The sequence below is a fragment of the Pleurodeles waltl genome, chromosome 6, assembly GCF_031143425.1.
Source record: "Pleurodeles waltl isolate 20211129_DDA chromosome 6, aPleWal1.hap1.20221129, whole genome shotgun sequence".
Taxonomy (NCBI): Eukaryota; Metazoa; Chordata; class Amphibia; order Caudata; family Salamandridae; genus Pleurodeles; species Pleurodeles waltl.
Genome location: NC_090445.1, coordinates 1,172,185,612 through 1,172,212,259, shown reverse-complemented (window position 1 = coordinate 1,172,212,259; position 26,648 = coordinate 1,172,185,612). Strand labels below are relative to the sequence as shown.

General features: G+C 40.3%; 1 protein-coding gene across 2 annotated transcripts in view; it reads left to right on the top strand.

Annotated features, from left to right (window-relative positions):
• The window catches only part of MICU1 (mitochondrial calcium uptake 1), a 542,154-nt gene that overhangs the window by 194,995 nt on the left and 320,511 nt on the right, over nucleotides 1-26,648 (top strand). For both annotated transcript variants that reach the window (XM_069240390.1, XM_069240391.1), the window contains exon 6: nucleotides 18,632-18,746. In XM_069240390.1, coding sequence (XP_069096491.1) covers nucleotides 18,632-18,746 — 115 coding nt within the window. The remainder of the gene's footprint in view (nucleotides 1-18,631; nucleotides 18,747-26,648) is intronic.

Here is a 26,648-nt window from a genome sequence, read left to right as displayed (position 1 = left end):
TATATTGACTTCCATCGATTGTCATGGACGCTTCTACCTGCAGATTTCTAATGACTTAAATCCCATCAATGTTCCAGACTGGATGCAGAAAATTTGAAATAGCTCTCCTTCACTAAACCCCCCAACCCACCGCTCCAGCTTCACTCCAGTGCTTCCCACATTGTGATGCAACAGAGCCATATATTGCAGCACATTTGTTAGTTCCGTTTTTTCGCACTCTTTGACGTGGATCAAGAGTTTAATTTCTGTTACATAAGTTTGTGCTGTACTTGGGAAAAAATCATCAAAGACTAGGTTATTTTGCCATAGGTGTTTTTCCTGTTGTCTGATTATCTATTTCAGGTTCACATGACCTGTGACTTTTGTCTGGGATATGCATACCTCGGTGCCTGTGTATCAACTACATCTGCATTCTATCTGTGTCTGGCAGGAACAGGGTGCAATTTCTGTGTCTGGAGGCCCAACGGACCTCTACTTTGGCACCTCTGCCATTCTCTGCATAGGTTCTGGTGATGTACAACTTTTCCCATGGAAGTATTCTCACTCCAGGCTAAAGACTACTGTGCTGAAGTCTAGTCATCAGCCCCAATCATGGGACAGTTCTTTCGTTCAGCTAATTTGTTTCCAGACTTAGACATCTACATATTTGTCTGGTGCCTAGCTCTGTTCCTGCTGTGTGTTCCGCGCCACCAGCTACAGTCCTGGTCTTTCCAACTCTTGCTGCTCACAATACTGAGGTGGAGCCTTTCACTCAGGCTTTAACTATACTGTGATGTGCTTCTGCTTCTTCTGGTGCATACTGCATGCCTCTGGGTGCTGTAGCTAATTAGACCTGCATCAGTCACAGACCTCTATCCTGGGACCGGTCAACTTTGTCAATGAGGTTGACACTGCATCAACCTTGGTGGCCATTTTTTATGTTAATTGCCTCACTACCTGCTTCAGCATTGGCACTGAAACCTTTGCCATCTATTGTGCTGACTCAAGACTCCATTCCCTGGACATATAGGGTGTTCTTTTTTTAGAGTCTCCCACAATTATTCCTCAAGTTTTGGTTGAGATTTTTAAAGCCCTCAAGATCTAGGAGGGTGTGGTTTTCATCTCTTCTTATCTGGACTCAGAAGAGGTACCTCAGTTAGGGGTCACAGATTCTGTGTGAATTCAACAGTTTGATGTAGTTACTCTTGTTATCTCGGTATTTGAGGACTGCAAATCTTTTAAGGTGGCTGAGGTCTCGGAATTACCTCTAGCTTGGGCGGACATTAAAAACAAAATTCTGCAGACTGGTGGTTGTATGTCAAAACACTTATGTATCTTAATGAGGCCTAGTTCACCTTGGTCCTCTCTACTTTAGGTAGATCAAATTCTGTGCATGCTATACATTGTGAAGTGGCTTGTTGTCACCAAATGGTCATAGGTGATCTGACATATGTTTTCTTCTCACTGACCAACAGGCTACTAACGGTTACAGGTTTCCAGTTCTAGGTGTGCCAACATTGATCCTTTTTTCACTTCCGTGGCTGACTCAATGTTTGGATGTAATTGATGGGAATAAAAATGCATTCCAAGTTGAGTCTGCCTCTTTGTTCCTGTAATGCCACATGCCTATGGGTGCATCACTTTCATGTTCTCTGGTTGTTAGTATGTCTGGTGGTTCCTTTTTTTGCGAGACTACATCAGGGTTCTCTTTGCTCAAGTGATTCATGATGCTTTTAGGGTTAGTAGACCCTGTCGTAAATCTGGTCTTGACACAGTGGATTTATTGTCCAGGTCTTTATGTTCTTGATGGTCTTCATAGATATACAAAACTGATAAACTATTTGGCAGCAGCGGGTCTCAGTGAGCAATGCACCTACCCCTATCACCTATTAACATGAAGGTAAAACAACAATTGTTTTGAAAATATATCTTTTTATCATTCCATGTGTGCACTCATCACCACGCCTGCCGCCAAGGTGCCAGCTCAAAGGAATCTTAAATGTAAAGTATTTTGATAGTGCACTACTAGTTTCAATATGTCAACGGCATGCAACACTCTGCATGCATCTTTGGAGGAGTGGAGGTTGGTCCACATTTGGTTTACACCTTACCAATTATATTTACCCTGATATTTACTTGTGATGAAAAGCATGAATACTACACATATGCAAGCCCTGAAGAAGTCCTATATTGAGGACGAAAGGCGTTGGCTGTTTTTATGATTTATTCCAAAGTGAAGTTGAATAAAAGGAAGACAACAAAGTGAACAAAAGTGATGTTACATGATGTCTGGACTTTTTTGACATATTGAAACTAGTGGTGCACTATCAAAATACCTTTTATTTGGTCTTTAATAGATATTTCCAGTTTAGCTACCTGGGCCTTCAGAGATATTCACTCATACATGCTAGATGTAGCTTTTGACATTTATCACTTCTACAACTTGGATTCTACTAGGGGATGTGCTAATATCCATTGTTTGGGAATAACACTGGTTGTGAATGCCCTGTGGGTGACATGGGAAGTCCAACTTTCTTACAGGGCTGTGACCTTACAGACATCACCGAAACTTCCAATCTGATACCATTGGTCTTCACCTCATCGTGGTTTATTGGGGGGGGGAGGGGGGGGGGGGAGACTTAGTGCCTCTATAGGGTCATGTGACTTAAGCAACAGTTCTTTTGTATTTGTCATACCTGGCTTTCCCAGACAGACCATGTTGAATGCCTCCTTGGCAAGTGGGCTCTAGATAGGTTGTATTCCTTGCAGCTGTGTGATGTTCAGGTTGTTGGTTTTATGGGTTTGCATTGAGGTTTACCCCATTGTGGCCTGGTCATAGAGCTATCTTGCTGTGGTCATCTGAAATATTTGCAGTTTCCAGTACAGCGGACGTGTACATTTTGTTCGTCAATATGTCCCTTGCTTCTAAGAGGTGGGTTATCTGCACTTTGGAATAAAACTGTGTCTTACCTCTGACAGCTGTTGCCACTTAATGAAAGCATGAGTCGGTGGTTTGGATATTGAGGTTGTGCTGGTGGAATCATGTTGCTTTTTGGGCATAGCAGTTATTTTTTTTAACCAGGACTTTCAAACTGAGATAGCTTTCTCAGCCGTTGCGTTAAGTCTCTTATAGTTGGTATGTGAAAAGTTGTTGGTTGTACGTCATCTGCCTTGCTTTAGGGACATCGGTCACATACCACTTACCGGGGTCAATGTTTTTGCTGAATTGAATTGAGTTTATTGGTCCTTCTTTCAGCTTCTTTTGTTAGAGAGCAAACATAATTGTTAGGAACACTTGTCCAACCGGTAATGGGGGCAGATGTTGTTATCCTTCCATCTTGTAGGCATGGGGCGTATCTACATGTGGGACCTCATATGGGGGCTTTAGTAGCTGCTTGTGTTTTTTTATTTTTTTATTTTTTTTTCATAGGTTTGTCAGATTACATACAATTTGTTAGTATTGGTTGTAAAATTTGCTGCAGGTAATCTTACACCTGTCTGTGTTGGGCAATCTAGCTAAAGTGTATAATTGATCATCATCTTCACTTCCTTCATCTTTCTATTTTTGCTATGGGCCTTACCAGTGCCTGTTTGATCCTGTTTTTGGATATGTTACTATCCAACTTCATCAAACATGTTGCGCTTCTGTCTAGGCTGACTTTACTAGTTTGTAGTTGTTTAGTGTTACTCTTTTCTTTGTCTAGTCTTGATGTTGTTATAAGGTTGGCACCTTTCTGCTCCTTGTTTTGGTTTCCCTCACTTGTGAAAGTTGGTGTATTTGGGAGTGAGTTCGGGGAATGTCAGCTTATCATTCCCCAGTTGTACATCCAACATTGCTCACCCTAAGACACCCAGTTGGTTTGTGAGTTGTATGTTGGCATTCATGTGTTGTTAGCCATCTAGTTTTTTTTTTTGATGTGCACTCTTTAAAATGTGTGTGTATATGTGTATATATATGTTCGATGGCATGTGTAGCTGCAGATACACATGCTGTGCACATCCCGCCATCTAGTGTTGGGCTCGGAGTGTTACAAGTTGTTTTTCTTTGAAGAAGTCTTTTCGAGTCATGAGATCGAGGGACTCCTCCCATTTCGGCTCCATTGCGCATGGGCGGCGACTCCATCTTAGATTGTTTTTTTTTTTCCGCCATCGGGTTCGGACGTGTTCCTTTTCGTTCCGGGTTTCGGGTCGGAACGTTAGTTAGAATCTAGGAAAAATCGTCGGTATTGTTTGCGTTCGGTATCGGGTTAGTTATAACAGATCGACACCCACTTTTGAAGAGCTCCGGAGGCCCTTCGGGGTTTTTTCGATCCCCCGTCGGGGCCTGGTCGGCCCGGCCACGTGTCTCTTCAAGGCTGATGGAACGGACCCCATTCCGCTTCTGCCCAAAATGCCATAACAAGTATCCATATATAGATCAGCATCTGATCTGTAACTTGTGTTTGTCGCCAGAACACAAGGAAGATACTTATGAAGCCTTTAGAGCGTTTCAGTCCAGGAAGACACTAAGAGACCGAAGAGCAAGAAGACTGCAGATGGTGCCGACAGGACAAGGGCGTTTAGAGGAGGAAGAAGAAACCTTCTCCATCCAGGAATCTGACTCTGATGAGCTCGATCCCGAAGAAACGCCGAAAACCTGGAGTAAGACGTCGAAACATAAATCTCACGAGAAAGCCAAAAAAGCCCAGGGGACGCCACCGCCAACAGGCCATGGCTTAACCCGAAAAATAGGTGACCGAACATCGGCACCTAAAAAGGGCACGCTGATGTCGAAGTCATCCGACTCCGGTCGAGATACCGCCACACAGCAATCTCGGGCCCGAGATAGCAGCTCCGAACAAGTTCGGCACCGAGACAGCGGCACCGAAATGAGTCGACACCGAGAGATGACGCCGAAAATAAAAAAGGTTTCGTCTGAACCGAAAAAAGTAGCCGAAAAAGTTTCGATACCGAAACATCCGGCCTTGGAACCGAAATCAGGTTCCTACACAGAGGAACAAGGACTGTCCTCACAAAGGAAAATACATAGATTTGGATAGGAATTGGAGACAATGGAGCCAGACTACACCCAAAGAAGGCTCCACATCCAAAAAGAAACCGGGAAGATCAGCACTCTCCCTCCTATTAGAATGAAACGCAAACTTGCCTTCCAGGAGAAAGACAAGCAGCCACAGGCAAAGGTGGCTAAACAAGTAAGCCCGCCACCGTCTCCACAACGCTCGCCGCAACCATCACCGGTAGCCACTCCACCTATGATGCAATCCCTGACTCATACAGGGATGAGTCAAGATGACCCAGACGTGTGGGATCTTTATGATGCGCCAGTGTCAGATAATAGTCCTGACTGTTATCCAGCTAGGCCGTCGCCACCAGAAGATAGTACAGCCTACACACAGGTGGTGCCGAGGGCAGCGGCATTTCATAATGTCCGCCTGCATGCAGAGCCCATTGAAGACGACTTTCTATTTAATACACTGTCGTCCACACACAGCCAGTACCAGAGTCTCCCCATGCTACCTGGAATGCTAAAACACTCCAAACAAGTGTTTGAGGAGCCTGTGAAAGGAAGGTCCATTACTCCAAGAGTGGAGAAAAAATATAAACCGCCACCAACAGACCCTGTGTACATCACACAACAGCTAACACTGGACTCAGTTGTAGTAGGGGCAGCTCGCAAGAGAGCAAACTCACATACTTCAGGAGATGCACCACCTCCAGATAAAGAAAGTCGAAAATTCGACACAGCAGGGAAAAGGGTAGCGGCACAGGCAGCAAACCAGTGGCGTATTGCAAACTCACAAGCTTTGTTGGCCAGATATGATAGGGCTCATTGGTACGAAATGCAACACTTTATAGAACATTTGCCCAAGGAGTTCCAGAAGAGAGCACAGCAAGTAGCAGAAGGACAGAGTATCTTGAACAATCAGATACGGTCAGCAGTGGATGCAGCAGACACAGCTGCTAGAACTGTCAACACAGCAGTGACAATAAGAAGACATGCATGGCTGTGTACATCAGGATTTAAACCAGAAATACAGCAAGCTGTGCTGAATATGCCATTTAACGAACAGCAGTTGTTTGGGCCGGAGGTGGACACTGCTATCGAAAAACTTAGACACTGATACGGCCAAAGCCATGGGCGCACTCTACTCCCCACAGAGCAGAGGCACATTTCGAAAAACACAGTTTTGAGGGGGGTTTCGAGGGCAAAGCACAGAACCCACAACCTCACAAACAGGGCCCACTTATCAGAGCCAATATCAGCGGGGAAGTTTTCGGGGACAATATAGAGGGGGGACAGTTCCAAAAAAGTAGAGGAAAGTTCCAAAGTCCCAAAACTCCACAAAACAAACAGTGACTTACACGTCACAAATCCCCAACACGTAACACCTGTGGGGGGGAGACTAACCAAGTTCTACAAACAATGAAAGGAAATAACAGATACTTGGGTATTAGCAATTATCCAGCATGGTTATTGCATAGAATTTCTCAATTTCCCTCCAAATGTCCCACCGAAAACACACTATGTCAAAACAACACATAGACCTTCTACAACTGGAAGTACAAGCGTTGTTACAAAAAGAAGCAATAGAATCAGTACCAGTTCATCAGAAAGGAACAGGAGTTTACTCTCTGTACTTTCTCATACCCAAAAAGGACAGAACCCTAAGACCTATATTAGATCTCGGAACGTTAAACACCTACATCAAATCAGATCACTTTCACATGGTGACATTACAGGACGTAATCCCATTGCTCAAACAGCAAGACTACATGACAGCACTAGACCTAAAGGATGCATACTTCCATATACCGATACATCCTTCACACAGAAAGTACCTAAGGTTTGTATTCCAAGGGGTACATTACCAATTCAAGGTGTTGCCATTTGGGATAACCACTGCGCCAAGAGTTTTTACAAAATGCCTGGCAGTGGTAGCTGCGCATATCAGAAGACAGCAAATACACGTGTTCCCATACCTAAACGATTGGCTAATCAAAACCAACACGCAAAAAAGGTGTTCACAACACACAAAGTATGTTATCAAGACACTCCACAAACTAGGTTTCTCAGTCAACTACACAAAGTCGCACATTCAGCCGTGCCAAACACAGCAATATTTAGGGGCGACAATCGACACAACAAAAGGGGTTGCCACTCCAAGTCCACAAAGGGTACAAGCTTTTCACAAGGTAATACAGGTCGTGTATCCAGAACAAAGAATACAGGTCAAGATGGTAATGAAACTACTAGGCATGATGTCCTCATGCATAACCATTGTCCCAAACGCCAGAGTGTACATGCGGCCCTTACAACAGTGCCTAGCATCACAATGGTCACAGGCACAGGGTCAACTTCTAGATCTAGTGTTGATAGACCGCCAAACATACAACTCGCTTCTATGGTGGAGCAACATAAACTTAAACCAAGGGAGGCCTTTCCAAGACCCATGCCTCATATCCGTAATAACTACGGATGCCTCCATGATAGGATGGGGAGCTCATCTCAATCAACACAGCATCCAGGGACAATGGGATACTCAGCAAAGACAACTTCACATAAATCACTTAGAACTACTGGCAGTATTTCTAGCGCTAAAAGCATTTCAACCCATAATAAGCCAAAAACACATCCTTGTCAAAACAGACAACATGACAACGATGTATTATCTCAACAAACAAGGAGGAACACACTCAACTCAGTTGTGTCTTCTAGCGCAAAAAATATGGTTTTGGGCGATTCACAACCACATTCGCCTAATAGCACAGTTTATTCCAGGGATTCAGAATCAGTTAGCAGACAATCTTTCTCGGGATCACCAACAGATCCACGAATGGGAGATTCACCCACAAATACTAAACACTTACTTCCAAAGATGGGGAACACCACAAATAGACCTATTTGCAACAAAAGAAAACGCAAAATGCCAAAACTTCACATCCAGATACCCACAAGATCAGTCTCAGGGCAATGCATTATGGATGAGTTGGTCAGGGATATTTGCATACGCTTTTCCCCCTCTCCCACTCCTTCCATATCTAGTAAACAAATTGAGTCAAAACAAACTCAAACTCATACTAATAGCACCAACATGGGCAAGACAGCCTTGGTACACAACACTACTAGACCTCTCGGTAGTGCCTCATGTCAAACAAACCAGATCTGTTAACTCAACACAAACAACAGATCAGACACCCAAATCCAGCATCGCTGAATCTAGCAATTTGGCTCCTGAAATCTTAGAATTCGGACACTTAGACCTTACACAGGAATGTATGGAGGTCATAAAACAAGCTAGGAAACCAACCACTAGACATTGCTATGCAAATAAGTGGAAAAGATGTATTATTGCCACAATAATCAAATCCAGCCATTACACGCATCTGCTAAAGACATTGTAAGCTACTTACTACATTTGCAAAAGTCAAAGCTAGCTTTTTCATCCATTAAAATACATCTTACTGCAATTTCAGCTTATCTGCAAATTACACACTCAGCTTCATTATTTAGGATACCAGTCATAAAAGCGTTCATGGAAGGCCTAAAGAGAATTATACCACCAAGAACACCACCAGTTCCTTCGTGGAACCTCAACATTGTCTTAACTCGCCTCATGGGTCCACCCTTCGAACCTATGCACTCATGTGAAATGCAATACTTAACATGGAAGGTTGAATTCCTAATTGTTATCACATCTCTAAGAAGAGTAAGTGAGATACAAGCATTTACCATACAAGAACAATTTATTCAGATACACAGGCATAAAGTAGTCTTACAAACAAATCCTAAATTCTTACCAAAAGTCATATCACCGTTCCACTTGAATCAAACAGTAGAACTACCAGTGTTCTTTCCACAGCCAGATTCTGTAGCTGAAAGAGCACTACATACATTAGACATCAAAAGAGCGTTAATGTACTACATTGACAGAACAAAACTAATTCGAAAAACAAAACAATTATTTATTGCTTTCCAAAAACCTCATACAGGAAATCCAATTTCTAAACAAGGCATTGCTAAATGGATAGTTAAGTGCATTCAAACCTGTTATCTTAAAGCAAAAAGAGAACTGCCTATTACACCAAAGGCGCACTCAACTAGAAAGAAAGGTGCTACCATGGCCTTTCTAGGAAATATTCCAATGACCGAAATATGTAAGGCAGCTACATGGTCTACGCCTCAACACATCCACACAGTAGTGTTTGGTAAATGTATAACGGCACAACAAGCCACAGTAGGCCAAGCAGTACTACGAACATTGTTTCAAACAACTTCAACTCCTACAGGCTGAACCACCGCTTTTGGGGAGATAACTGCTTACTAGTCTATGCACAGCATGTGTATCTGGAGCTACACATGCCATTGAACGGAAAATGTCACTTACCCAGTGTACATCTGTTTGTGGCATTAGTCGCTGCAGATTCACATGCGCCCACCCGCCTCCCCGGGAGCCGGTAGCCGTTTAGAAGTTGATCTTGAACATTTGTAAATTTGTAAATATATCACCTTAAACTACATTATGTACATACATAGTCACTCCATTGCATGGGCACTGTAACTATAATACACAACTCCTACCTCACCCTCTGCGGGGAAAACAATCTAAGATGGAGTCGACGCCCATGCGCAATGGAGCCGAAATGGGAGGAGTCCCTCGATCTCGTGACTCAAAGACTTGATGTGCACAGCATGTGAATCTGCAGCGACTAATGCCACGAACAGATGTACATTCGGTATAGGACATTTTCCATTTATATATATATGTATATGTATATGTATATATATATATATATGTATATGTGTGTATATATATATATGTATATGTGAAAAATATTTAGGAATGAGAATAGTGGGCCTATCTTATGGACCTGTATGTTATGATTTATTGAAGAATGCGATACTTTTAGATGTCTTAAATAATATTTGATGTCTCCAAGTAACTTAATGGGTGAGACATATTCTTCCTAGCGCAAGTGTGTACTGGATTGCTGTGCAGGGTTACAGTTCCTTATGGCATGTTGTGTTGCTTTTGGTATTGATTCAAGAGGTCAAGAAATCTACAGATAGAAGTAACCATTAGACGAATAAGTTACTTACCTTCTGTATCAAATGTTTTGGTGGATCCTCATACTATCTGCAGATTCCTCACTGAGGTGACTGCCTCCCTGTACTTAACAAGATTATATATTTTATACTTTTGTATTTGCAGTGCATTTTTTGATCTTCCTCAGTCTTGTCTTCACCTATAAGCATGTGGAAAAAGGGAAAGAAACTGATGTCAGAGTGTAAAGATGGTGCTATAGGAGTTTGAGATGTAGTATTTGGAGAGGCTTCTGCAAAGAGAGAGGGGCCCCTCAAATCAAGAGGATACCGCACTGTGTAAAACAGTAAAATTAAAAGTTCCCCATGGATCAACTTTTAAACACACCAGTTGAATAATTAATTCCAACGGCTAAACCAGAACAAGCAACACACCCACTAATTCAATTATTTCTTTATCAAATCCAGTACCACAGGGTTATAAAGTTACACAAAGCTTTAATAAATCTCAGATGCAATATAAAAAACAGTTTATTACACAGTAGTCCTCACATTGAGCGAGAATACAATAAAAAATATTTCTTTTTATTTCGTTAGCATCCCACACAGTGATTCAAACTACATAAAAAGCCGCCAGAATTGAGTGACCGTTCCACCCCCTCATATAAAAAATAATTTGTTAAAATCAAAACAAGGGAGGAAAAAAAAGAGAAGGCAACAATACAATTTAAACAATATCAACTGCCGGTCCATTACCAACATCAATCGAGAATCCTAATAGAACAAACACTTTCTCATTTATGAACTCCCGATGTTGATCGGATCCAGTATTTAGTTTGTTGACCTATTTTGGTAGGATTAAAATCAGGCAACCACCTTCTTTAAGTCCTTAGAAATAAGGTTTCTCCCACAAAGGTAGGGCAAAACGGTATATGTTTTATTAGATACTATTTTAGTGATAGATTATGACCATACCTCAATGCTTTTTCAAAGTAACCCAAACAGTTTAATAACTCTCAGTTCATCTTAAGCCCAAAGTTGTATCGCATTGCCATACCACCATCCACATTCACTCTATTAAGCAAACATTCAATCAGACACAATTACAGCTCAAACGTCTGCCTTCCAGTGATAAACTATCACCAGCGGATCTATCCTCATTTCTTCCACAATCATTAATACCTAATAACATGCCTCATTATCAACACCTGTCCATACATTTTAAACTCTGAACCACTCTTGAACACTCACCCAATTATGAGGCTCTCAAAATCCTTACCTCTGCCTTCTTAATAATACCATATAAATCCACACTTTAGTGGTCCACAGTGAATTGTAGATGTAAGAAACTATTTACAAAAACCACTTAAAAAAAAGAGATGAGAAGTTTTTGGTTGTAACATATACCTTTTCCTTCTTTTGAACTCCTACTTTCTTGGATGTTACCTCCAATATCATACCTTACATATGTAATGTAACAAATGAAGTGAGGGCAGGGTTCCCTCTAGGGCTACCATTAAAAGGGATCAGAATCCCCGGTTATTTTCTCCTACAAAAGTGTGTAACCACCAAACATCCTAAATGTCAAAACCGGGGCCACCACTAACATCAAACATTTTAAATATTATTTCTCCCCCCCTCCATTAACTTTATAACCATCTTATTCACATTATAGGCCTTTACTTTCTTACCTCCAACCATGTAAAAACCCCACGTTTGTGAAGCCTTTCATCAAATACTGTGGCTATTGTGATATTTCTTTCCTAAATGATAAACAAATACATTAGGAATATTATACTATGTACATGGTTTATAAAACCACTACGCTTTCATATCTATAGACCCTCTCCTGAACAAATTAAACCAGTAGGCCGGATCACGTGTACCAACTGCCCAACCCCTTCCAGGGGTTACTCGCCCTCCTAAACTGACTCATCTGCCTAGGTTGCCTCAAACAGAACTTGCCTAAGGTACAAGGGCGGCTATTGATAAACACAATTTTCATACTCTAATCTCACTATTCCCAAGCTCATCTTAGTCCCCTCTGTTCTCCATAATCGTTAACAAGTGACCAGCGCCCATCGGCTTCAACAGACCACCTCCGCAAACTACTGACCTGGGCTGTAATCATTGTTCCGAGTCCGTCTCAATCCCAATTTATCCAGTACTGTACAGGTTTAAAAGACCCAGTCCTCAAACTTATCATGGGGGACCCCCGCCTTCCTCGTCTCTTCCTGAAAGTCACCCGTAGGTCAAACAGTCAGGGATCCCTGGTCCTCCGCTTCCCCTGCTGTGTTTTTGTACCCTCATCTTCCTCACCTGACATCCATGTTTAACCCTCTTCTCCTTTCTTGGATCTGTGGAAGGAGTGGAGCAGTTAGTACACGTGACCTGGCTTGATTTGTTCCGGAGCGGGCCTATACAAATGAAAGGGTTAGTAGTGGTTTTATAACTCATGTACATAGTATAATGTTCCTAATGTATCCATTTATCATTCAGGAAAGAAATATTGCAATGGCCACATGATTTGGTGAAAGGTTCCACAAACATTTGGGGTTATGTGCTTAGAGGTAAATAATTAAGGAGCTATATATGGATTAGATTTGCTTACAAAATATATGGGGGGATGAAATAGTGTATTTAAAATGTTTGATTTTCGTGGTGGCCCTTGTTTTGCCATTTAGTATGTTTGGTGGCTGCACACTTTAGTAAGAGGAAATAACGGGTGATTTTGATCCCTTTTAATGGTAGTCCTTAATGGGCCCCAACCCTCACTTAATTTGTTCCATTACACTATATAAGGTATGATATTGAGGTAATATGCAGGAAAGTGGGGGTTCAAAAGAAGGAACAGGTATTTGCTCCAACCACAACAATCCTATGTCTTTTTTTTAGTTAGTGGTTAGTTTCTTAAATCTGCAATTCATGGTGGACCACCAAAGTGTGGAAATACATGGTACTTTTTAAGAAGGCCGAGATGAGGATTTTTCAGAACCTCATAATTAGGTGAATTTTCAAGATTGGTTTGGAGTTTAAAATGTAGTATGGAGATTTCTGGATAATGAGGGAGTATGTTTGCCTGTAAATGTTGGCCAGGATAGGAGGTGAAAACATGTTAACAGACATTAATTATTGTGGAAGATTATGAGGATCGATCCGCTGGTGATAGTGTATCATTGGGTAACCGAAGTTTGAGATGTGATTGTGTCTTGGATGGAATGTTTGCATAATAAAGGGAATGTGGATGCTGCATGTTTTATGTAATACCACTTTGGGTTAAGGTGCACCAAGATTTAATGAACTATTTGGGTGACTGTGAAAACGCTTTAAGGTATGGTCATACCCCATCACTAAATAGTATTTACATGTTTTCTAGATACTGTCGCCTAACTGTATGGGAATTATTTTTATTAGGATCGTCTTGAAGAAGGTGGTTGCATGATTTTAATTTCACTGGAATGCATCGACATACTGTTTGCAGGATTTGCTCAAAATCAGTGGTTTATAAATGAGAAAGTGTTTGTTCTATTAATATTCTTGATTGATAGTGACAGTGGACCGGCAGCTGATATTGTTTTAATTGTATTATTGTCTGGGGGGTGGAATTGTCACTAAATTTGTGTGGCTTTTTATGTAGTTTGATCCACTGTATGGAATGAGACACAAAAAAGAAAACTATTTTGTATTGTAATATATCTTATTTATGTGAGTACTGCTGAGTTGTATAATGTATTTATGTTGTATCTAAGATTTAGTAAATCTTTGTGTAGTTTTATACCCTGTGGTACTGCATTTGATGAAGGAAATAATTGACTGAGTTGGTGTGTTGCCTGCTCTGGTTTAGTCTTTGGTGTGAACTATTCAATTGGTGTATTTGAAAGTTGTTCCACAGTGAAATTAAAATTTTGCAGACATTTGGGGCCAGATGTAGTAAAGGTTTTTACCCATTCTGTGTCTATGGTAGTGTTCCTATGTATGGCCCTTTGAGAGGCACCATAGTCGAGCTGAAATCCTAGCACCAGCACCACCTACTGTAGAGAAAGGGAGTTTTTGTGATATCCGTTTCTATTCTCAAACACCTTTTAACAAGAAGCTCCTGTATGAGGGATTCTCGTGAGTGCATATTACTGCCATAAGCAAAGATACAGGGAACATTGTGTGCTGCTTTCAAGCACTGAGGATAACCTAAAGATTACAGAGTTATATACCAAGTCTAACTTTTTTATTGACTTAGTTGTACATGAAGTTAGGATAAGTAAGTAATAGTTGAAAACAGTATATAGGCATGTTTACCATGTACAATGTGGCCCATTCTTGGCATATTGTGGTATGTCTTAAAATAAATTTGCCAAGTCCTGTGTAGTCTAAACTCTAGCCTAATGGCAATAATTCCTGACCCTTTTTAGCTCCTCTTGTTACAGTGGTGCCCGCATCTGGTGTAATATTTGCATCATGGTGGTCATTCCTTATATATTTTGGTAATTTTGGCACAATGGTGCTCAGGTATGGTATGCTTCTTGCACTAGTACTAAATCTTTGGGTTTTGGGATTTTAAGACCAGACTAAGAACTGCTGTATGAGACTTTGGTGAGTACAATTAACTTAATTTGGTTGCATTTTTCCTTGGACATACTTATTTGACCATTCGCCCCTATATTCACCAAGTTATCCATCCTCGCTCTCACTCTTTAATTATCCATTCTCAAAGTCACTGAGTTATACATCTGAGTCCTCACTTAACCATTCAGTAGTCCACTCATTCGATCGTTCACCAACTCACCTTATAAAACCACACACAAGCTCTCTACTCATTGTAGAAGTTTTTCCACATCTAAAATGTCCACCCCTGTTGACTTTGCCAGTGATACCTTTATTGACTTTGCAGGACTGCATGCATGAACACATTGTGAAAAGAAATAATCAAATAGACACTGAGACACTCCTAAATGAGTAGCCCCATAGTTAGCCACTTTAATTGTGAAGCTTAAATTAGCAAGACACTACTGTTTTTTGCTTAACATTGAAACTTTGCCTGCCAATTTAGTTGGATTGTCTGTGTTTTCTTTCAGATCACACTGGTAAATCCCCACACTAACTTTGGGCAAAAGAGTGTCCCTTTGAGTTGGCACGGCATGTGCCTCCGGTTAGAAGATTAAAATTTTGGCGAGAACATGATTTTGAATTACCTCAAAGCAGTGATTAATAAAAATCGCTTTTTTTTCCTATGGTTATTGAAATGTTTGGGGACACTAGTATATGAAAAGTGGCTTGTGTTAAACTGTTACACCTCCTGATTATTACAAAATCCAGCCCTGTTTCAACATGCTTATAAAACTCTACAGTGAACCAAGTCTAGGACAGATGGACTTTGTCTCCAATTTGCCCTCTACGCAAAAATATAACACTGAGGTGGGGAAGAAATTCTGTCAACAGGATGTTTTGGATTGGAAACAAAACCAATGAAACAAATAGTTTGGTATTTCTTTTCATTTTTGTGCAATAATTAAGGTGGAGGGTTTCTCCTGGTGCAGCTTCAGGTCACGTACAGTAGCCTAGAGCTGTGCATATTTGTAAATAGGGAAGTCAGTCTCTCAGTCACATTCAAGGGATAAACGGAAGCATTGTCGGGTTGGTGGGGATACTTTCTGGAGTAAAAAAAAAAACAAAATAGTACTTCAAGTCAAGGTGGTGTATTTATAGACTTAGCCACTATAAAAAAAAACTGTAAATTAAGAAAAATAAATTTGGAACATGTATTTTTACTTTCATTCATCATGCATGTGTATGAACTGCGTATTTTTGTCAACAAATTTATGTTTTATTTTATTAAAGCTACAAGTGGAATTACCTTTCAAAAGTGGTACTGAAATTGTTTAAACAGATAAACTTAAAGCTGGTGACAATATTAGTGAGAAATGACAAGTGGTAAAAAGTAAGCTCATTTAGAACTTCTTCCAGTTCTTTATTAAGAGTTCATTATTCTGCCCAGCTTTTGTGAATGACTTTAACTAAGTGAAGCCAGTGGCGTAGCAAAGGCCCCCATGGCGCGGTGTGGCCCTGAGCTCCAGGAGGCACTCCCCAGCACAATACCCTGGCCGGAGAGTTCTGAAATGAGTCCGAGGAAGGATCCTCCATGTACTGTGCAGGGGGACCCCAAGTTACATCACTGAATGAAGCAGATAAATCTGCGTTTAAAAACATTTTGTTATTCTCTGATCTCAATTCCCAGGGTTCCCTTAAAGTGTATCAAACGGAGCAGAAGACAAGAGCTGGAGCACTAGTGGCTCTCACCTTTCCCTGTGATAGCAGCATGTAACTGCTGTGGTTCGCTTTGCACTCGAGTTCACACAATATATCGGGTCAAAATAACGTGTTGACAGATTTTTTTGTTTGTCTGTTGCTTAACTGCTTTTTCTCCCTTTATCTTGTATATGATGGAATCGACGCTAGACAGAGGTAACCACTGGGGATAAGTACTTCTGTAGTTGGCCCTTTCTAATGTGGTGGTGTTTTTGTGATTTTCTTTTCTTTCTTACTCTACCGGTCTTTTGCCTGCCATGATCGTGCTTGAAGTATCAGCTTGCATGATGTGATGGTTCAGTTTCTTTTTCCCAAAAAAATGTGTTAATTTTGTTACACTGTTCCTTCTACCAATGTACTTCGTGTGATGTGCTGTTGACATCCGGTTTTCAAACAGGAACCTTTCAATGACATTTTCAGATATCAACTAACTCAGTTATGCATTTATTTTGGTCTTTAAACCTTATGGAGGACTGGTGTCATGAGATAAATTTCCTTATTTTTGTCTTGGAAAGTTGGGCATGGGAGAAAAAAACTGGCAATTTTCGGAAATTAAGTTTGTCAATCTATAATTGAACAATAATCAGTCTCTCCTATCTGCTATTCTGATCTCCAAATACCACATACAAACTAAAAGATAAAAGGCTTAGATAATGAAATAAAATCCCTAAAGCAAAACAAAAGAAGCAGTGGCAAAGTCAATAAGTATTGCCTTTGTGACCTATTTACTTTGCCAATGCTTTTTAGCCACGTTGTACAGCATCACCGATGCTGTGACGCCTAGCTAAAGCTTAAATTAAATAAATAAAAGAATTTGACAGGGCTAAAAACATCATTTTGTTGTTGCATGCACCACATGTTTGCAGCTACAAAATTACAGGTTTTTTTTTTTGTTTTTCTTTTTAGTTAATGCTTTTGAGTTGGATCCTTAACTAATACAGGAAAAAAGGGCAAAGTTATTTTTCATTTTGAATTGAGTGGGCTGGAGGCGAACAGGAGCGTGGCAGTGACATGAGGTGGCAGGAAAAGGTGACTCAACATGTGGGAGGGACTGGGAAGCAACAGGGTTTGTCGTAAAGGAAGATGGAAGAAGCAAGTGGGGGGAAACAAAACACAACTGAGGATCTGGGGAGGCAATGGAAAGAAACGCACAGACCAGCACAAGGGGTGGGGTCGGGGGAAGGACTTGGGCAGCAGAACAACACATACTAAAGGCTGAGAGGGTTTCATGAGGGAGATAACAAAATACATGCACTCTTATGGAGTGTTTGACCCGTAAGAAAAAAGTAGTGCTTGAAAAGCAAGCAGCAGAAGCAGAGATGCAAGCTAGTCAGTGGTGATAGTCAATGTTTCATGGGAAGGACAAGACAAGATCTACAAGCTACAATATGAATAAGAAGCAGGCAAATGAGTGGCAAGGAAAGCCAACTAATGTTAAGCGATGGGCAGGCTCCAAGCCCTTCTGTTGTCTTGGTAAGCCACAGTATGCCTCTCAACAGACATGGCATATGCTGTCTAGTAAGCTGCAACCTAAAAAGAATCATTGGTAGTCTAATCCTGGTTACTCATACACCCAAAATCTGCACTATAATATTAGTTCTCTTAAAGCATTGAAGCAAACTGCTTTCTGCGTATATGGTTAGCTCATACAACATTTTTGTCCCTGGTTTTTACTTTAATGCTTGATTCCCTTTTTGGGTCTGGTTTTGGACAAGTCCTTTTGATTTTAGTAAAATGATATGTAGAGTACACATACTCAGGGTCTTTGAGCCAGCTCTCTTGTTCTTATCATTAACATTTTTCTTCCACCCACTACAACATAAAGCATGCAGGAGTGGGTCAGCACACATCAGCCATGGGCTTTCTTCAGTGTGAGTGATGACATTCTGCCCTTTCATTACGAGCACATCCACACACAAAGTAGTCCCCTTCAATGCCAGGGACTGATGTGGCAGTGTTGTGATTTTTGCAACCATGCAAATATTTTTGCTTTCAAACATGTCCCTTTATGCTCATGAGGACCCAGCAGCAACCCTTAAAATAAAATTTTGAAAAGAACATAACAAAATAAAAGCATTGAAAAAGCCAAAATGATGGCAGCAGACGCCAGACCTATTGACCTTGCCAGTGTTTGTTTACAAGAACTCACTTAGTTGTTGCAGTACCCTCATCCAGAAGTTTTAAAGACTGAAAATATAAATGCATAAAACTTTATAAATCATGATTTTAATAATTTGCCTTGTCCGGCTAATTTAATAGCAGTTTATCAAAAAAATAATGTGTATTTTTTTTACTTTGGGCAATAAATAGAAGCTGTCACAGGAGAAAGAGAAGTTTGCAGATGAAGACAGTATATTCTTCACACTGGGAGAATGCGGACTGATCTCATTCTCGGATTACATTTTCCTCACAACTGTACTTTCAAGTAAGTGGTACTCTGCTTTCCACTCATTTAAACTAGAAATCAAGAAGCAATGTAGAAATGTAGTTTTGGCTGTAGTGTGCCTCGTTCTCTCTTATTCGTCATTAAAGTCATTTTGCATAGTTGATGGCAGAGTTTTTCATATCTGTTTCTAGCTTTCAAGGGGCCAGTTGTTCCACTCTGCTAAAAGGCGGCTTCTTAATTTGGCTAGATAAAACCATTTCGGACGCCGCAGGAGGATTTCTGTACATTATAGAAAAGCAAATAGAAGTTGGGCATTCAGCACAACTAATTCTCCTGATTCTAACTACACAAGTAACCTGACACCTTGGCAAGTGACAGCAGTTCAGGGACTCCTGAAGAATGCGACATTTTGGGAGCGGTGAAGACACTTGGAAATTGAACATTCAGAAGGAGAGCGCAATGCACTCACCTGTGGCATCATTTCACTAAAAGTGGCCTTATTATTGGTGACTGATAAGAATGAATAAAACCTGTAGCTCATTGGCATGGCTAAGCACCAGTACCTAGAGTCTTTTCATCCTAAGGTAGGCACAATGGTTTATGGACAGCCATTTCCGTAGTGCAAGAAAATATTGAATGTTCTATAAGGGGTAAAGTAACCCTGCCATACATTATGAGGATATTTGCAAGTGACTTGGAGTTTCATAACCATTTAGAGTAACAAGATGAAGGTGGAGTTCCTTTATATAGTTATTGAACTCCGAGGTGACTTGCAATATCCTTATAATGTACAGCAGGGATACTTTAGCCCATATAAAGTATGGTCATACCATTGCTTTTCCCACAAACCTCTTAAAACCTTCTGGCTTAGCTCTTTCTGAAAGAGAGAGCATGTTTGCAAACATCAAGAATAAAAACAGAACCTCTAGTGCAAAATTTAACATCAAAAGCCTACTAGATTTTTTTGCAAAAAGATTTTAGAAACCGTTCAATACAAGTTATTTAAAAAAAAAAAAAAAAAAAAAGCTGCAGCAACTCGGAATGTGTAGAAACATGACAAAAAAAATCAAACTTTTCTATAATTATCTAAGGAATGCAAACAGTCATGTTCTTTGTACTAGTCACTCCGCTAGACAAATAGAGCAGAAGAAAGAAAAGCAATGTTTCATTTTGTTGGTTCAAACAGCTGCTCTGTTACCTGACCTGTCTTTCACTTTGGAAGCTGGCTTTGGCCGCACACATTGTGACAACCTTAATGAGTTACTACAGTCGAGTTATGTTGAGTTTTGGTATCTTTTCTTTGACTGGTGACTGGGGTGCATCACTAGTCGCTGATTATATATAAAAAAATAAATAATTAGTCCAGTTCTTTTGTAAAGGAATTGTAGAATACCATGTATTTTAAATGACTAGCTGTTCACTTCAGGTTATACTATTTGGGTTTATCTCCTGTGGGCAGTGTTAGCGCGTCAGACCTTAATAAGTAAACTTACAAGGGGACACGAACAGTTCGGTGAAATATTTGACTCGCAATTAATAAGTTCTTACCATAGCTCTGGTGCATAAATCCATACACAATCATTCCTAATTAATAAAATCAATAATCAATGGTGTCAGTAATTATTACGCACCATGACCTTTCAGCCATGAATAACCACACCTTTAATAAAAGTTTAGTATGTTTATTTCCCTATATTAACAATGCTAAGGCCATGTAGATTAATTTCAAAATCAAATGAAACACATATAGAAAAAATACCGGGTGACCAAAGCAGCAGAAGAAATGCAATCTTATTAAACTCATAACACAACACATTCTAGAGCTACAGTGCAAACCAATAGCAGATTCAGTTGCGACAAAGATATAACATAAATGGAATTCAGCAAGATAATTCATCAATCGTTGGTTCCTGTAATCATCAGTCATTTGTGAGGGCCCACAGCTAACATCAGATTAGCATCAGCATGTTGGGCTTCATGCAAAACAATTTAGAAATACAAATTTGTAAAAACATCTAACTATGGATCTCTCAAACAGGCCAGTTGGTATCTGGAAAGGCATGAAAAACGTAATAATCACGTTCAATCATATCTTCCTATCCTCTGCATGGGTCAGCAAAGCAGAATCAGTCTTTGTCCTTAGGTCATCAGTCAGTCAATCAGCAAAGCATCAGGCTCTCAGTCAGAGAATATGAGCCCAATGTCAGAATGAATTCTCGGATCTCTCTTAAAGTGTCTCTAGATCTGAAGTCTCTAGTCTCAAGTGTGCAACTCCTAGTAATTCTCCTCGGTTGCGTTGTTACATCAGTCACCTAAACTATCCCCTAATTATCCCATTGGTCAGTCAATCGTACGTACTTTGCCCAATAATATTTCTATACCAAATCTATGAATTCTAATATTTCGCTGTTCACATGCAGTTGATTGGTCCACTTTACAATGTTCTCATCATCCGGCTCATCGGTTGACAATATTGTTGCATCTCCAGCTTCAGTCAGTATCTTCATAGTTCTTGTCCTGGGAAAGTACGTCTCACACATTACACATAAATTGTTACACTTGCCCGAACATCATCATCTTGCAGTAGGTTCTCAAGAAAACCTTCCATTAAGCACTTTTAAGAAGACCATGGACATTTCACAGTTTAATTCACTCGGTCAGCATTTTTATTAAACGTGAAGATATACAGCTTCTGCATGAGGCCTAGTAGAATAGGCCAAGACACTTGCCAAGTTATGGCCTACAATTAATGAAGCTGGAGCATACGTCATAACCCTTAATATGACATATTACTACATTAGTCTAGTACATATTCAATATTTAATAAATATAATTAATTAGTACATTTCGTGAACATTGGTGACAATTCTTTGGTCACATTTTCAAATGCGTGCATTATTTTTCACGGTATTTCATTTTCTACATAAACTCATTATTCAAAATACATAAACACTCATTAATAATTTCTAATTAGAACACCTGCGCTAGCAGCAGCACATCCTGTGTTCATGAGCCTTTTGGACCAAAGGAAGTTGTGATATAAAACATGTGTTCTTTCAGCACCATTAGAACTTGAGTATACACATCCTTTCTAATACACGTTTAAAGATAGCACTTATGTGGTGATCAAATGTTTGCCAGTTTATACAGTGTGCACACTTGTCTGTTGTTGTTTGGTTACCTTGTAAATCTTAGATCATTGTTCTAAAAGCATTATAATCCAAGCTTCTAATTTATTTTCATTTGGTTGTACCCCAAATGTAAATGAAAAGTTAGATATACCTAGGCAATCCTAAGCACTCTACCATTGTTCTTATTAATATCATCAGTTTCATCTACTTGTGCCCAGGTTGATTACTTGCTATTGCGTGCCCCATTTCGTGTGTATATACGCATCATGTCACTATGCTCAATATTCAGTTTTGGAATGCAAAAGGTACATTTTGGCGGCAGTACATTTCAAACTACTTTGTCTGGTAGTTTTGTTGTAAAACAGCCTTGTATGGTTCTTTTCAATTGTTTTGGTTTGTTTCTTCTGTAACGGGTAGAATTACAGTTCTATTTAAGTGAATTGTATTCCAGTGTTAATATATTTCAGTGTTTGCCACTTGGTGCCTATGATACATAGTGAATGACTCAAGGAAAGATGCTGATTCAGCAATATGAAGCTGTCTATCATCTCACTCCATCTGATCATATTCAGTGCTTAATCATTCTGTAGGTATTTTATGTTTTAGTTATTGTAATGACTGTGTTGAAGTACAAATTACCTACACAATATATTTAGAAATATATTGCATGTAATAAACCAAGTGTATTGTTATAAAGCTTGACACACAATAATGGTGCACACCAAACCTGGTTTTTGTTCTGGGACCAGCGATCTAGAAAAACGCCCTTTTAATGCCTAATAAAATGGTTGTGGCCATTAGGATTCCAACTATACTTAAAGGTGCCACAAAAGTACTAGTACACCTCCACTGCCTCAGAAAAAAATGTCACTGCGTTCTGTACATCTTATGCACCTCTGTGGAACAAGTAACAGAGGCTTGCAGTTCTCTGGGAGGGAATATGGCACATCCCCAGAGAGAGAGAACATGCAATATGAGTGAATGCTTTATAGGATGAGAGAGAGGCAGAAAACAGCAAGGCATCTGTGCTGTATTAGGTATTCATGTTGAAGGGGTTCCGAGAAATTCATCCGCGGTATAGAAGAATGCAGGCCCTTTTCTTTGTGATGTCACTAGAATGAGGAAGTCCTTTGAGTTATCGTTTAAGAACGAAGTGGGCGCTGTTCCAGATGGAGCTGCTTTATTTATTAGTTGATGAAGTGACATGGAGGTGCTTAGACTGACAGTTCTGTCACCAACATTTTAATCGGGACACATGGGCAATCCAAACAAAACAATCAACGGGGGGGCGGGGCGGGGGGGGGGGGAGAAATAAGAGGGATCAAAGGTACAATGTTTAATAAACAGAAAATAGATTAAATGTTACCTGATACGTAATTATATACAACACCATGCTAATAGCTGAAACTACAACATAATGTTATAATTAGTCTTAAATCTTTATCAAAGGTAGATTATGATGTAGGGTACGTGATTCGTTGTTTTCAGAGCATGGAAGAGATGTTAAGAGTGATACAAGTCGGTTGACCTGGAATTGGTGAGAATCCAAGACAACAACCTGATCTAAGGGACAAATCTTGTCGTTCCAAGCTTTGTTGTCTGGACTAGCAGGTGCAGAGGAATGCACAATGCACATAGTTCATTTATTAAACGTGTTCTATGTTGGTGTGCCTTGTGTTGGTGCGAACCTTCCCATAAGTTCCACCACACAGCGACTGTTGTGGTAGCAGTCTTGTTTACTAGGTTTGATCGGCATGGTGCAGGTGAGGGTGGTAATTGTGAATTCGGTGTTTTCTTGCCGCCCATGATGTCTTAATGTTTTTTTTTTTTTTTCCTATAACCTGCTAGTTGGTTGTTTGATTTATGGCCACAAGGACACATTTGTGTTGTACCCTATTATTATTTTTTATTTAAAGCAGTGTCTACTTTCTATTACGTTAACTTTTGTTTCCTTATTTGTGATATTTTTGTTTTTTATTTGCTTGTACTGCTCAGGTGCTATTTATTGCCTCGTTTCTGCTTCAGGAAAAATGTACAAAAATAAAATGTTCTTTAGCCCAGAATAGATTGTGCCACCCAAATATGCACTGTTTCAGTGGGCTGTCTCTTGCTACCTGCAGTTCAACCTTTGTGTGCCGCTGTACAAGTTATCATGCTGTTTTATCATATTGGTTACTTGAAAAGCGCTTAAGTTGCATGAAAGTGGCTTCATTATACGCTCCAAATTTCTTGTTGACCATTAAGCAAAGGAAATTATGTTTTTTTCTGCTTTGCTAATCCTTAGTTTACAACAAAGGGTCATTTCAAACTGTTGAAAATCAACTGCCCTCTGCATGCACTCTCATACAAGTGAGAGAAAAATCAAAGAACTCTGATCAGATGTTTGCCCTAGAGGTCGTGTATGGTGCTAAGATTTCAAAACAGCGCGCCATTGCTTCTGTTTTGAGCAGGAAATAGAAGTGATTAATGATATGCCTTTATCTATTTTTTAATGTGGCGTAGTTACTTATTGAAGTGGTAGAATGAGGAATGGGAACATGGAGCACAGTGGTAATGAAAACAAAACTTGTGTCTCCATAGTTAAGGCAAAGCTGTTGGAGTGTACAGGATTTGAAGACTGAGGAAGCAACCTGCGTCTATAGCTAGGGAATAAAGATGGTGGGAGCTCGTGATTAGAAAGTGGGACTCCTCCCTGCACTGATCTTGGCGGAATATTGAGCAGTGAAAAGTAGCATGGACAGCGCAGATGTGGCACTCCCTTCTGTCCTGCATATGACAGCAGGGGTGTGTGTTCAAGGAGGGTGGGTGAGATGTTAGAAGATGTTGCGAAGTGAACTCTCTTCCCTAACTCCCACCCCCCCCCCTCCATGAGTGAGATGCTCTACCCTGTGAAAGTTTGGGGTGATTCTTTGGGGGATCATCACCTTTTTGCAAAACTCTGGAAAAGCTGTGGACAAGCTAGAGGTGTCCAGTCAGAGAAGACCCAGTCCATTGATAGACTTCTGGAGATCCTTGAGAGGGTTCTAAAAGACATACAGATAGCAAGGGAAGAAACGACCGGACACAAAAGCCAGAAGGCATTTCTGGGGCAGTAGTGGTGCAGAGTGATCGGAGGTCCAGCCATGATCTGAAGTAGAAGGGAATCATGAAGGCTGGTATCTGTCACGAGGGTGCAAAATACTGTCAGGGAGGGAACTGTGCTTTGCAGAAAATTAGACAAGTATGTCTGACTTACAAACCATTCTGTGCATTCCGTTCAGTCTTTCTATGTTGACCCTGGTTGTAAATTGTCCTGCTTGTGTATGGTGAACATTCCTGTCTGATTGTATGTGTTTGTAGTATACTCAATTGATGCAAAAGATGTTATCCTAGCAAATAATAAGAGTCCCTCCAGAAAGCCCCGTGCCCAAACGTAGTAACCATAGACTTATTCAAAAAGAATTTTAACTTTTGGGCGCCCTTGTTAACAAATGTCCTAAGTGGCTCCATAGCTGGCCCAATGGTAGCTTCTTGAAGCGAGACAGTTGTAGTGTGGATATTAGAGGAGGACAGGAACTCCCCAAGCTGTTACTGGCCCATCTCACTTTTAGACTGTACCTTTAAGATCCTAGAGTACTTTTTACAAGATTAGAGGTGTGGGAGGAGGAAATTATCTTCTCCGAAAACAATACAGCAGTACCATAACCTATACCACATAGTAAGGAAATATGTCAAAGCATGGAGGGGGCCTTACACATGGCCTTTCTGAACCTTTCATGTGCGTTTGACCTGGTACATTGCTCAAAACTGTGGGACATTATGGAGGGGATGGGTTTGGAAAAGGAACAGGTTGATTTGCAAAAACGAATGCCCTGGGGTATCTCTGCTAGAATTTGTGTGGGCCAAATGGCAACCCCCCTGCCCCCCCCCCCCCCCCCAAACTAAATCTACGTGTGGGATCCAAAGGTGTGTGTGTGTATATATGTGTGTATGTATATGTATATATTTATATATGAATATGAGCCTGCCTTTCTAGCATGGCCTGATAAGTCTCCAAATCCTCTTAGAAGTCTTTATGAACAATCCGGGTCTTCTAAAAATTAGCTAAATCGTTCATCATGAGTGGATGCTCAACAGTCAATTCAAAGACCCATCTCATAGGGGAAACTCAAGTCATCGAATTTGATTGTTAAATATCAGGGTATACTGTTTGAGTCTGTGGTAATTGGGTATTTTTACTCGGTTGAAGGGCACTTAACTCCAAAGGTCAAATGAGTATGTCTTTTGCTTTGCATCAAAATGAGGCCATGGGCCTGTGAAGGAATTCCTACACATTTACTGGATCAAATGTCAGTGGTGGGATATGGTACTGGTGTATGGGGTTACATCAATACAGAAACCTTTCAAAAGCTGGAGAATGGCTTTGTATGAAGACTGTTAACATTACATACACAGCTACATTTGTCTGTCACTCTGAAGTGGGATTGGGCTACCTGTAAGACGATGTTAAAATCAGGCCTTTTTTTATATGGTTGAGTATCTGGGGGAAGCCTGAAGCCAGTTTCACGAGGGTGCTTATTGAGGACTGCTTATTAGAAAATAACGTATTAGCTATCTGTTGGCTTGCGTATGTGAAAGAGGTGTTTACCATCCTGGGGGATCCCAGAGCTTTCCACTGAGCCGGAGAGTGCCTGAATAAAATCAAAAGATTTGGTTAAAAAGCTTTGTTTTTTTCTTCTACCAATTACTATTAAAAGGTCTGTGGATTGAAAAAGATGCAGCTTGTTGTTCCTTTGTTATAATTAGTCATCATTAGGACTAGAGCACTTAC